A 14,296-nucleotide genomic window follows, 5' to 3' on the forward strand; every position below is an offset into this window, starting at 1 on the left:
CATCCTTTTACAGGGAAGAAGCTCTGTTTTGCACATTATGCGCCACTCTGTATATTGATAACAGGGCTGGAGAACTTCGAAAACAGAGCTGAACCATTGCATATTGCCGGTGGGGCAATCTGTGACGTGGATTTGAACCAGGGCGGGCCGGTGAAGATGCTGGTGGTGATTTAAACCTTGTGTGTGTTCCCAAACAGCCAATGCCAACTTTACTCTTACTCTATGTGTGCGTTTGCTGCTGCAGGAGTGATACTCTGCCTGTCACACCACTGCTTGACATTATCATTGATGGTGGCAAGCACAGACCACACTCCCCTTAGTGGAGTTAGGAACACGGATGGTATATCGCCCATGGCAGTTGGGTGCATGTCCTTTACCAACGCTGCCGCTAACACCTACTGTGTCTGCACTCAATAAGAGTTAGCAGCGTTGCACACTTGCAACAACCGCAAGGAAAATAAAACAAAAAACCAAGTCATCTATTCAAGACTTAAATTCCTACCAGCCCACTGTTCTGGTGGCTTATTTTCTGAGTCTTGACATGTGACTTTTTTTTTAGGATTACCTCATTTTTTTCCAGGCCTCACATTACCCTCTAGAAGGCAAGCTGATGTCTTGTGTTTTAACCCATGCCTTTTTTGACCCCCTCAGCAAAGGTTGAGGAAGAAAAAAATAATAACACAATATTGCTCTTATTTCCTGTAAAAAATTATTTTGGAAAATGCCCTGGATCTCTGCAAGCTTCTCGAGCTCTTAAAGCGGAGAAAGGTTTTAGGTTATTTGCACTGTTGGAGCTTTGGAAAACAAATAGGGCTGGCCATTATGGGCTTAAGGATGCCTGGATGCTTCATAACCTTCCCCTGCCCCGCCCCAGAATTTATTCTCAAGAAGGAAACGGCTGTCCGTCACCCAGGACTATCTCATAGCTGAGCAGTGCGAAATTTGTGGCCCTCCAGATGTTGCAGGACTACAGCTCCCACAATCCCTCACTCGTAGCCTTGTTGGCTGGGGCAGATGGGAAATGGTGCTCAACCACATATGTATGGCCACAGGCTCACTGTCCTAGCCAGGAGCCTGAAAACGAGAGGATAGTGTTAACCTCTGTTTCATCATAGAGATAACGAAAGACTAGACTTGCTCAAATGCTGCCATACGAAGGGCATCACCAATAGGAGCTCCTACGTTGACTCCACAAGTTGTTCTCTACAGGCTGCGCCCAGTTAATGACCACCGTACAGTGTTAGAGTCCCATAGATGTACAGCTCTTGGGTTTCCTTGAATGTGTTTCATGGGGTTTCCTTTCAGAATAAGAACAGAGACACGGACATTTTCTTGAGTAGTGTTTCTTTGCAACTGAGTACAGTGGTGCCTCGCAAGACGAAATTAATTTGTTCCGCAAGTTTTTTCGTCTAGCGAATTTCTCGTCTTGCGAAGCACGGTGTCGGAAAAGTTTTGGAAAAGCTTCAAAAATCACCAAAAACCTCAAAAAAGGCTACCACACCGTGTTCTATGAGTTGCTCCTCGAAATCAAGTCTCAACTGTATTAACGGTGTTAAGAAAAAGGAGACAAACTTGCAAGACGTTTTCATCTTGCGAAGCAAGCTCATAGGGAAATTCATCTTGCGAAGCAGCTCAAAAACCGCAAAACCCTTTCGTCTAGCGAGTTTTTCGTCTTGCGGGGCACCACTGTAATCACCTGCCTCCCTCAGTTCTAGGAAAGTTGGCCAGAGGTGCAGGCAAGCAATTGCTGATTTAAAAACAGAAACTGGTAGGAGACGCTCCAACAACAATCTAACTGAAACTGTGTTTGCAGCCAGCAGAATTAAGCCTTCAGCCTTAGGGTTTAGCCCTTAGCAGCTGTGTGTTTACCACCAGCTAGTGGCTGCTTACTCTCCCCATAGGGTAGTTGCTGGAAAACCTTCTCCTCCATAGGTGGTCTGCAGGCACATGGAGCATCTAGAATTTGCCGTGAATCTCTGAGGGAGTGACCTCAGCCTGATCTCTGCCATTAATTTGAGAACTAAGAGCAGCTTCTGTGGGGCAAACAACCCAACCAACACCAGGACTATGTACCTTTGTAATTTGATCAGGATCAAGAGGCCGAAGGCATTATTAAAGCTGTTGTTACCATAGCCATGGTAGGTAATCCATATTGGATATCATTTAAGGACCATGTGGAAATATTTGAGAGACACACTTATAGAAACATATATAAATATATATAGATATATATGTAAAATAAATGCATAATTATATACATTTTATCGTACAGATTTTTTTGTAAAAGATATTGTCTGGGTTGTTGTCTTTTTTAGTGTGGTATATTGTCGTTTTCTTATTTTTTAAAAAAAGTCTGCTTACAAGAGAAAGTGGGGAGGAGAGAAGAGCCGATAGTTTTCTCTGACGAGTCAGGAATATGACAGAAGGAATCTGAAAGCTTTGTTTAGTTTTATTTCTCACCTACTTTTTTGACACCTGTGGCTGCAGCCAGAGATATCCATTGGAAACACTTTCCTCTCAAAAGTCTGTGCACTAAAAGGATGGGAAGTTCAGGAGACGAGACCCAAGCAAATTGTGCCATCAGTCGCTGCAGGAATGTGTATCCTTAGCATGTCCCACATGCATATGCCTACTTAGACAATTCCTACATGGAAGGCGCTTGAACATGGGAGTTAATATGCAACCCATGTGCGCAAACCACCACCTGTGATGTGTGTGTGTGTTTTCAAGTGTGTTATTCATGCAGCAAGGGATTGCAGGCCAACTTTTTATAAACACGAAACATCCCTTCATGTTTTCTGCTCATCAGCTTCCACCATCCTGAGCTTGGTTTCTCCGTACATGAAAAGATGTTCAGTGTATGCTTTGGCTTTTCTGAGTGCTGGTGCGACTCATGCCCAGCTCAGTGTCCCCTCCAAAGGAACTGCCCAGTGGTTTGTGGTCAGATTTGTCCATTCTGCCTTTAATGGTGCCCCAAATTCGACTCCTGGGGTATCTCTTCCAGCCTCGGTTTCAGCTCACCTTCATGTGAGGTTAACAGTCCAGCTGTTTTCTGCTAGGTCTGGCACATCTTTGCCCATCCAGCCTCCTGTCAGAGGAGCCTCGGAAACATGCACAACACCATTGCTGTGCATGATGTCCACATTGGGCATGACTTGCCATTGGGGGTTCTGTGGTCTGCTTTGTTTTCCACTGGGGCTGAACTCTCTTAATGCTAGCATGTCCAAGAGTGCCAGACGATTGGGCTGAATGAAACATCCCATGGACTAATTTCGGTCCACTAAAGGCCAGTTGCGCTGTTCCGATCCCTGCTGCTGTTTGGCCTGACCAACTGACTTTCTTGGAAGGCTTGCTCAGTATTGGAGCTGTTGTGTAGTCTACCATGATGGTAGCATTTTGGACTGTACCAGGTTCCATGGCAGGGGGTGTGGATCATGATTTTGAATGCACTGAACACTCCTCACTTGCAGTAACCTTGCGCATGAGGGAGAAAACCATGCTAAACCTTTCTCCCATGTTGGCTTACTATGCACAGGGGAGTTTAAAAAACAAACAGATGGGGGGGGTATCAAAGAAATTGCCCTCCCCACAGGTGGTGCAGGCCTGCCATCTCAATCTGCATCATGTATTCCCAGATCCCATTAGCCCCAGCCCTTTATGGCCAGGGATGGTCAGTGTTGTCCTCTTAACATCTGGAGGACAGCAGGTCAGGGAAGGCTGCCATAACACATGACACTTCAGTATTTGAAAGCTAACAAGCTGGCTTGTTTTAATTCTGCAGTGAAGGATGTGCAACTTTTTGAGAAATGGGTAACTGGAGCGGTCAGCAGTGAGGCTTCTTAATGTGAGAAACCGGAAGGGAATTCAGGTTAAAGCCAAGAAGTGAAGCCCTTCCCTTCCCCCTCCCTTTTCAAGTCTTTTTAAGCTTTACCACTATTTGGTTTCAATATTTAAGGTTTTGTGTCCCTACCTCCATAAACACAGAAGTGTTTTCCCACTGATAGCCAACCATAATGCTTTTCTTCCCCCATTTTCACTCATCCTTGAAAAATTGTAGGAGATTCTCTTTTTTTTTTTTTGTCACCCGTTCATTCTATCTTCTGTGGTTTTACTTGATTATTTTCATTTCGATATTTATTTTTCGTGCGCTGCTTTTTTATTATGAAATAAATTATTGATATATCAAGTAATGTGGGTGCCTGTTTCGTAAGGCATATTCACTGTGTGTGTGCGTGTCCAATCTACTTTTCTCTTGACAAAAAATAAATAAATTACAACACAATGTTAATTTATTGCTGTAAATTTTAAGCTGCGATGACTGGTTTTTGGTTTGTTTTTGTTGTTTTTTTGTACCTTTCCAATAAAGCATTTTCTGGTTTCAGATTTGACCTGGTCTGTGATCAGTATGTTCAAAGCTTTGGGACCTCAGGCTGCCTTCCTTCCTTCCTACAGCTTACACAGAGCCCAGGAAGGCTACATGAAAGACCTAGATCAGGGGTCAGCAAACGTTTTCAGCAGGGGGCCTGACTATATTTTGAAAAGGGGGGGAGGAACAAATTCCTATGCCCCACAAATAACCCAGAGATGCATTTTAAATAGAATCATAGAATCATAGAGTTGGAAGAGACCACAAGGGCCATCGAGTCCAACCCCCTGCCAAGCAGGAAACACCATCAGAGCACTCCTGACATATGGTTGTCAAGCCTCTGCTTAAAGACCTCCAAAGTAGGAGACTCCACCACACTCCTTGGCAGCAAATTACACTGTCGAACAGCTCTTACTGTCAGGAAGTTCTCCCTAATGTTTAGGTGGAATCTTCTTTCTTGTAGTTTGGATCCATTGCTCCGTGTCCGCTTCTCTGGAGCAGCAGAAAACAACCTTTCTCCCTCCTCTATGTGACATCCTTTTATATAATAAAAGGACACATTCTACTCATGTAAAAACACGCTGATTCCCGGACCATCTGAGGGCTGGATTGAGAAGGCAATTGGGCCAGATCCAGCCCCCGGGCCTTAGTTTGCCTACCCATGACTAACAGGGTTGACATCAGTCTGCCTCAGGAAGATTATGGAGTGTGTCTCCAGGGATGAACTCAAACTGCGGTGTTAGCAGCACCAAAGTGACCTCCCCAGGGCACAAGCCTGGGCTGTGTGTCTGGAGGTCTTGGGTTGCCCCAAAAGAAAGCAGAGCAAAATGTTTGGCAGCAGGAGTTGATGGAAGGAGGGCGTCCAGCCGCCGCTCTGCATTTGCGTAGTCTAACCAAAATGAACAAAAGCCGGCAGGTAGCAGAGTCTGTTGAGGGACTCCAAAAACCGCAGCGATCCTGCCTTTCATAGGACTAATTAAAACGCTACCCCTCCTTATCAAGCTTTCAAGTTCTCCAGCAATCATCTTCATGGTGGGCCTCAGAGCAGCAACTGCTGCGGAGCGCAGGCGGGGAGATTGCCATTGCACCCCAGCCCTGCCTGTGAGCTTCCTCTTGGCAACTCTGGGAAACAAGCTGTTGGAGACGATGATGGGCCTGTGGCCTGATCGAACAGGGCTCTTCCTAGGGGAGACAAGAAGGGCTGGAGAAAGCTAATGGGAAAAGCCTGAAGGGCTTTAATTTGTTAGCTGCCTTAGGCTGCCGGGCAGATGTCATGCACACTTAATTAGAGGACTAGTAGTTGTGTCAAGAGGGACGCGGGTGGCGGTGTGGGTTAAACAACAGAGCCTAGGACTTGCTGATTAGAGGGTCGGCGGTTCGAATCCCCGTGACGGGGTAAGTTCCCATTGCTTTGTCCCTGCTCCTGCCAACCTAACAGTTCGAAAGCACGTCAAAGTGCAAGTAGATAAATAGGTACCGCTCTGGCGGGAACGGGACGTGGGTGGCGCTGTGGGTTAAACCACTGAGCCTAGGGCTTGCCGATCAGAAGGTCGGTGGTTCGAATCCCCGCGATGGGGTGAGCTCCCGTTGCTTGGTCCCTGCTCCTGCAGTTCGAAAGCACATCAAAGTACAAGTAGATAAATAGATACCACTCCGGTGGGAAGGTAAATGGCGTTTCCATGCACTGCTCTGGTTCGCCAGAAGTGGCTTAGTCATGCTGGCCACATGACCCGGAAGCTGTACGCCGGCTCCCTCGGCCAATAAAGCGAGATGAGCGCTGCAACCTGAGTCGGTCACGACTGGACCTAATGGTCAGGCGTCCATTTACCTAGTTGTGTCAAGGGCACCAAGGAAAAGATGCAACAGTGACAACTTGCTTAAAACCCTGACCACAAAATCCATCAGTTACTCTGCTCTGTGTCCAGCATTAAGTGAAAGACGTAGGGGCCCTCGAGGCAGACAGCAAAAGTTGAAATGCAGTAGCATTTGTATCAGGCTCAAACAGGAGTTGAGGGGCACATGCAACCCTCCAAGCTTCTGTATCCATCCCTCAGAACTCTGCCTACGCAACACCCCTTAGGAGTCTGCTCCACACTCCCCTTTGGTTCTTTGGCCTGGCCAGAATATCCCTGAACCATATACAGTCGTACCTCCGTAGTCGAACAGAATACGTTCCAGAAGTCCGTTCGACTTCCCAAACACAGCTTCTCATTGACTGTAGGAAGTTACAGGGAACCGGGCAGAGGGCCTTCTCAGTGGTGGCACACGTCCTGTGGAACGTCCTCCCGTCAGATGTCACAGAAATAACTATCTGACTTTCAGAAGACATCTGAAGGCAGCCCTGTTTAGAGAAGTTTGTAATGTTTGATGTTTTATCGTGTTTTTAATATTCTGTTGGGAGCCGCCCAGAGTGGCTGGGGAAACCGAGCCAGATGGGTGGGGTATAAATTATAAATTTATTATTATTATTATTATTATTATTATTATTATTATTATTATTATTATGAAATAAAGGGGAAACTTACCAGGAACAATCTAGACTGGACAAGCCAGACAGGATTGCTTAATTTAAAGGATTCTAACGAATCATCAACTTGCTTCCAACAATCTGCAAGGGAATACAGTGGTGCTTTGCAAGATGAAAAGAATCCGTTCCGCGAGTCTCTTCGTCTTGCAGTTTTTTCGTCTTGCGAAGCAAGCCCATTAGCGGATTAGCGCTATTAGCGGCTTAGCGGGCTTAGCGGATCAGCTGATAAGCGGCTTAGTGGATCAGCTGATAAGCGGCTTAGCGGATCAGCTGATAAGCGGCTTAGCGGATCAGCTGATAAGCGGCTTAGCGGATCAGCTGATAAGCGGCTTAGGATCAGCTGATAAGCGGCTTGGGGAAAAGGGGGGGGGGAACCCTGCAGGAACTCGCAAGACATTTTCGTCTTGCAAAGCAAGCCCATAGGAAATTCGTTTTGCGAAGCACCTCCAAAACGGAAAACCCTTTCGTCTAGCGGGTTTTCCGTCTTGCGAGGCATTCGTCTTGCGGGGCACCACTGTATGCTGTGCTGTGCTGTGCTGCTTGCTGACTAGGGTGAGTGAGGAGGCATATTAATATTTTTGTATTTGATGAATTACTGTATTTTAATATTCAGATTACAGAAGAATGTTCAAAAACGAATACTCACTTCTGCGTTTAGATAAGGAGCCGGAACTTTTGACTCCCAAGGCGTTAAGGAGCCGAAGTATGCCTGTACTAAAGTGTCTTGCTTGCCTGAGCTCAGGAAGTTCTGACTCTGTTGGAACAATTTGAGCTTTTCCCTGCAAAGATTTCTTTGTACTTTTGCAAACCTTGGGACTTCCCAGCAGCTTGCTGAGCCCTCCCAGTCCCAAGTGGTGCCTTCCTGGGTTACAGAGGACTCCTATTCAGAGAATGGGTTTGCCTGCTAGGGGAATACTTAACAGTGATTTGACAATGCACACAGAAATGTTTTCCCCCCTCTTCATTTTATTAGAAGCCTTTTTATATAAATAATTTAAAATGTACAAGTTTACACTCCCAGCAGTTGCCACCTCTCTGTAAAAGATGCAACATCCAAAGAAGAATGCATTACATACATTTTATCGCTGCATAGAGAAGTTGTGCTGTTCAAGCAGAATCTTGAATGATCTCCTGCAGGCTAGGGACAGAGGTGAAAGCTGTTTCCTGGTTCTGCTGGATCTCTCAGTGGCTTTTAGTACCACTGACCCTGGTTTCCTCCTGGACCATCTAGAGGAGTTGGGTGTTGGGTGAACTGTTATACAGTGGTTCCGCTCCTTTCTCCTGGGCTGTGTCCAGAAAGTGATGTTGGAGGGATGAGTGTTCGGATCCCTGGGCTCTCACTTGTGGGGTGCCTCAGGGCTCTGTCCCCCTTCCCATGCTTTTGAACATCTCTATGAAGCCGCTTAGAGAGATCACCAGGGAGCTGGGACTGAGTATCCACCAATATGCAGATGATAACCAGTTCTACCTCTCTAAATCAGAACCATTGAAGGCAGTGAACACCCTGTGCAAGTGTGTCTAGAGTATGGATGACGGTCTTCAGATTGAGGTTGAATCCCAACAAAATGGAAGAACTGTTTCTGGGGGAAGGGGTGGGCAAGTGTGGGGGACTCCCTGGTCCTGAATGGGGTAACTGTGTCCCTGAAGGACCAGGTGTGCAGCCTGGGGGTCATTTTGGACACTCAACTGTCCATGAAGATGGCCAGTTCCTCATCCAATGTGGCTGTCTACCAGCTCCATCTGGTATGCTGGCTGAGACCCTACCTGCCCACGCACTGTCTCACCAGAGTGGTGCATACTCTGGTTATCTCCTGCTTGGGCTACTGCAATGTTCTCTACGTGGGGCTGCCTTTGAAGGTGACTTGGAAACTACAGCTATCGGCCATGCTCTCTGGAGCTGATGGGGAGTTGGGAGTCACACAAGATTAGAGGTCCATAGGCTGGTCTTCCTTTCTACACGTTCTACATTCCAAGGGGAGAGCCATAGGCAGTTCTTATGTTGCCCCCTATATGTGTGGAATTTCCACAATGGTGGGTGTCAGAACTGAGTCCACACGGGGTACGTGTGTGTGTGTTAAACCCAGCAAGGATTTCTGCCTACATTCTTTCTACTATGTGGTCAAACTGTCCTCAGCTTTCCTCTCCAGGAAACAGTTCCAATTCCACCACCACCAATCCGATACAGGGCCAAAATTCCTGATCCATAACAGATCAGTCTTTCTAAAATGGCTTTAACCAAGATAGATCTGGGTTCAGCCAACACACCATATATATTTTTTTTAAAAAAAGGTTTTTCCTTTAGCACCAAGAACGGACTAGGAATAGCAATTTTTAAGCTTCCTTGAAGTCTTCATTTGCTCCATAAGGAGTTCCTCACTTCCCACTTGCCTCTGCTTTCAGCTGTAGCCATTGCAGCTGCCACCTCAAAGTCCTCTCCTCCCTCAGATTTCTGCCTATTAATTTACTGTGACTGAGCTGGATCCATTGCTTTCAAACGCAGCTTCAGTTAGTTTCATTCCTTCCCATGGGACCAAACCCAGACTATATTGCTGTTGGGGCACAGTTTTCATTCAAAACCATTACTTCTGGTCTCGCAATCCTGGCCTTTCCCCGTTCTTCCAAGCCAGTCCCCAGCCCACTCCCATCTTGGGCCCAGAGCTGTCGCTCAGAGTCCAACTGAGAAAAGTCGTTCCCACTACACTATCTTTGCTTCAGCCAATAGGAGAGAGGCTGGAGGTATTCTAAGCCATCTCCCAGAACCTCTTGGAACTTTCCGGAACATGCCGCCATTTTGTGCCCTCACGGCGCATCCCCAAAAGCAGGAGGAAAAGGCTCACGCAAAGGCCGAGGAAACACGAAGAATTGGGAGGGCTTGAGAAACCAACTTTCCAAGTATTTGAGCCTTCTCGAGGCAATAGCCAATTGACGGGATTGGTGGCGACACCTCCATTTTCTCTCACGTCGGCCAGCCCATCTGATATCCGGTTCTGTCCGCAGCAACTGAGCTGGAAGGTGGCAAGGAGGTCTTTCCTACAAAACCCACCATGGTTCCCACCTGGGAGACGTGCCCTATAGCTCGTCGTCAGAGGTTATCAGCACCCTCTTCTCAATGTTCTTGCTCTTCTTGATGTGTTGGCCATCGGCTTTGGGCTCCACGTGCCCATTCTGTCCCGGCTCACCAGCCTCTTGCATGGACTGCTGTGTGTACTGCTGGTACGCTGGGGAGAAGTTGTGGATGGCATCCTGGACAATGTCCTGGGGGCTCATGGTCTCCTTCAGACCACTGGAGATGCTCTGCATCGGGGCAAGGTTTGCTGGGAGCAAAAGGAGGACACGTAATCATGTAAACATGCCTACAACTAATCCAGAATGCAGCAGCTAGACTGGTGACTGGGAATGGCTGCCAAGATCACATAACACCGGTCCTGAAAGACCTCCATTGGCTCCCAGGATGTTTCCGAGCACAATTCATGGTGTTGGTGCTGACCTTTAAAGCCCTAAACGGCCCTCGGCCCAGTAGACCTGAAGGAGCATCCACCCCCATCATTCATCCCGGACACTGGTTTTCTCCTCAATAAAGGGAAAGGAGGAGATGGAATCACAAGGCCAAGGTAACCTCTGTCAAAGAAGGGGGTGCCAGCCTGCCAATACAGGTCTATATTCCTTCTCTAGGACCCATTTCCTGACCAATTTAGTTACCGTAAGTATTTTTTCTCTCCTTTCCCCTTGGCCGAAAAAGCCTGTCCCAAGAAGCATTTATGCGTCAGAAACAAAAGCATGCAAATACAGTTAATACACAAGATTTATATCTGGTGCTGAATCCAGGGCGCAGAGCCCTGTTACTGGGGAATTTCACACAAGCGCATCCTCTACTTGACTACCACCATTCATCCATCCTTCACACATATGAATTATAGTGTAACGGTAAGAGGAAAGAAACAAACAATTCCAGGTTTGGTTTCTCTCTGCTCCTCTGGTTCCGCCTCCCATCTCCCTGCACACTTAAAGCAGGCCTTCGCAAACTTGGCCCTCCAGCTATTTTTGGACCACAACTCCCATCATCCCTAGCTATCAGGACCAGTGGTCAGGGATGATGGAAACTGTAGTCCCAAAACAGCTGGAGGCCCAAGTTTGGGAAGCCCTGACTTAAAGCAACCTCGTTCACCCTGGTGCTGTCCAGATGTTTTAAGACTGCATCAGCCCCAGCCAACTTGGGAGATGAGGCCCCAAACATCTGTATGGAACCAGGTGGCAGAAGGCTAGCTTCAGAGGAACACAGCCTTGTTGAGAACACTCACATGTCGCACTTTCCTTCTTCTCCCTGTACACCTGGCAGGTGAAAGCGTATCGGAGGGCGATGGCGGCAAACAGCATTTCGATGCAGATTATGAAGTTCTGGTAGCCGGCTGCTACCGTCCCGGCTCCCACCGTGTTCCCATCGATGATCTGAACCTCTGGGATCACCCCACATTTCTCCAGGATAGCCAGCAACATCCCTGTGCAAAGGGAATATTTGTCAATTTATCACCGACCCAAGCATTAGGTGGCTTGTCAGGTCTTCTTGGCGCATGTGGGTTTCCCACAGGTCCATGGAGCAGTTGTGCATGTCACCAGGATCTCGTGAGGTACATCCCTTGCACCTGCCTTAAACCCCTTGAGAGCGACTGCCACTCGGTGCAGGTTTGATTTTTGATTATTTGATTTTATTATTTCATTTGTATACTGCTTAATATATGGAAAATAGCTCTAAGCAGTGTACAAAACAGAATCAATGACAGACGACTCAAACAAAATATTGCAAAAATACATACAGTGGTGCCCCGCAAGACGAATGCCTCGCAAGACGAAAAACTCGCTAGACGAAAGGGTTTTGTGTTTTTTGAGCTGCTTCGCAAGATGAATTTCCCTATGAAAACGTCTTGCAAGTTTGTTTCCTTTTTCTTAACACCGTTAATACAGTTGCGACTTGACTTCGAGGAGCAACTCATAGAACGCGGTGTGGTAGCCTTTTTTGAGGTTTTTGAAGACTTTGGTGATTTTTGAAGCTTTTCCAAAACTTTCCCGACACCGTGCTTCGCAAGACGAAAAATTCGCTAGACGAAAAATCTCGCGGAACGAATTAATTTCGTCTTGCGAGGCACCACTGTATTAAAATGTTACATTAATACAAAGTTACATATAAATATAAATCAATAGCAATTCATTTTCCTTTTGACCTAACTCACTTTAAGGCAGCTCCCTATACAGTGGTACATTGGTTCTCGAACTTAATCCATTCTGGAAGGCGGTTTGACTCCTGAAACTGTTCGAAAACCAAGGTGCGGCTTCCGATTGGCTGCAGGAGCTTCCTGCACTCAAGCGGAAGTTGCGTCGGATGTTCGGCTTCTGAAAAACGTTCAAAAACCGGAACACTTCTGGGTTTGCAGCATTTGGGTACTGAAATGTTCGAGGACCAAGGCGTTCGAGAACCAAGGTACGACTGTATTTCTTCAAGTATTTAAGGGAGGCATCTGCAGATGAGGCGAACGATGAATTAGTCTCTCATCATTTTTTACGTTACTTTTAAACAGAGACGAGGGTGGGTGAATTTTTCCAGGTGTTGCAAGCAGTGCCAGAGAGCCCAGTTGAGCCTCAGCCAGTCTATCCCCACATTCATTCATTAATTCATTCATTCAATATACCGCCCTTCTTCAAGAGATTCCAGGGTAGTTCACAGAATAAAGTACAATACAAAACACAAGTAATTAATTAAATCAAAACAATAATGCCCCTCCCCCTAGGGACAATGAAAAGGGACGTGGGTGGTGCTGTGGGTTAAACCACAGAGCCTAGGACTTGCCGATCAGAAGGTCGGCGGTTCGGATCCCCACGACGGGGTGAGCTCCCGTTGCTCAGTCCCTGCTCCTGCCAACCTAGCAGTTCGAAAGCATGTCAAAGTGCAAGTAGATAAATAGGTACAGCTCTGGCGGGAAGGTAAACAGCGTTTCTGTGCGCTGCTCTGGTTTGCCAGAAGCGGCATAGTCCTGCTGGCCACATGACCTGCATGCCGGCTCCCTCGTCCAATAAAGCAAGATGAGTGCCGCAACCCCAGAGTCGGCCATGACTGGACCTAATGGTCAGGGGTCCCTTTACCTTTACCTTAGGGACAATGAACAACCTGGCTACCCCCTCCCCTCCCCTTCACAGCTTCATTGACCTCTCACTTTGGCAGGACAAATTCCCTGGAGTCAGACTGGTGCAATGCTGGTCCCTGCTGCCCCCAGTGCCGCAGTCAAACCTTGGTACCCGAATGGCTCCGGTTTTGAACGTTTTGTCTCCTGAACACCGAAAACCCAGAAGTAAGTGTTCCGGTTTTCGAATGTTTTTCGGAAGCCAAACATCCGACGCGGCTTCCACTTGAGTGCAGGAAGCTCTTGCAACCAATCAGAAGTCGGGCCTCAGTTGTTGAATGTTTCGGGAACCGAACGGGCTTACGGAATGAATTATGTTCGAAAACGGAGGTTTGGCCACACTTTAATAGTGGCAGAGGCGCCTCCATGTTACATGGCACAAATAGGTCTCCTCCTCCTCCATTTTGGGGCAGGGAGGTAGCACGGTAGTCATGCCCTCTGGGTCTGAGCCCACGGCGGGGGCCAACCTTTGCCAGGTACGTCCTTGGCTTTAGCTGCCAAGTCTCAAAAGCCTTTGTTCCTATTCCAGCCCTTCCTCCAAAGAGCTCACTCGAGACACTTCACGGCCAAGTGGGGATTCGAACCCTGACCTGCTGGGTCCCAGCCCAACCCTCTTAATGTTTACAGAGCACCAGCTCTCCCCTCAGATCTTGCTCAGTCAGAAGAGAGGAGATGCTGCCTCCGAAGGAGACGGGAAGACCGAAACCCACCTTGCCAAAAAGAGAGAAAGATGACTGCCTTTATGGTGAGGAATTTAAGGACCGGCTCAAAGGGTCGCAGGAGCTCCATGGTGGCGAAATAGAAGAGGAAGAGAGCATAGAGAGCCAGGCTGACGGAGAAGTTGTAGATAATGGTGATGTAGAGGTAGCCACTGTGAATGCTGGGAAGCATAAAACACACACGGAGGTACCAAGCGTCAGACAATCATTGCATTTAGATCCCTCTCCTGTCTCCAAGGCACTTAAGGGACTGTGCTTGATGCCATCCTGCTTCTCATTTAACCCCCTCCACAATTTAAGAAGGATGTTGACAAGCTGGAACATGTGCAGAAGAAGGCGACCAAGATGATCAAGGGTCTGGAAACCAAGCCTGATGAGGAACGGTCGAGGGAATTGGGAAGAGACAACCAAGAGGAGATACGATAGCCCTCTTCAAATTTTTAAGGGCTGTCACATGGAATATAGATTCAAGTTACAAGAAAGGAGATTCAAGCAGCCTTGGCTCCTTTGGACA

The 14,296-nt window shown here is 47.4% G+C and overlaps 1 protein-coding gene across 2 annotated transcripts in view; it reads right to left on the reverse strand.

Moving 5' to 3' along the window:
* Positions 1–7,839: 7,839 nt before the first annotated feature.
* TMEM184A (transmembrane protein 184A) overlaps positions 7,840–14,296 on the reverse strand; it is a 40,455-nt gene continuing 33,998 nt past the window's right edge. For both annotated transcript variants that reach the window (XM_082199829.1, XM_082199830.1), the window contains 3 exons: positions 13,774–13,943; positions 11,192–11,389; positions 7,840–10,207 (listed from right to left, as the gene is read on the reverse strand). In XM_082199829.1, coding sequence (XP_082055955.1) covers positions 9,963–10,207; positions 11,192–11,389; positions 13,774–13,943 — 613 coding nt within the window. In that variant the 3' untranslated portion in view covers positions 7,840–9,962. The remainder of the gene's footprint in view (positions 10,208–11,191; positions 11,390–13,773; positions 13,944–14,296) is intronic.

Source organism: Podarcis vaucheri (genome assembly GCF_965113315.1).
Source record: "Podarcis vaucheri genome assembly, chromosome: 14".
Taxonomy (NCBI): domain Eukaryota; kingdom Metazoa; phylum Chordata; class Lepidosauria; order Squamata; family Lacertidae; genus Podarcis; species Podarcis vaucheri.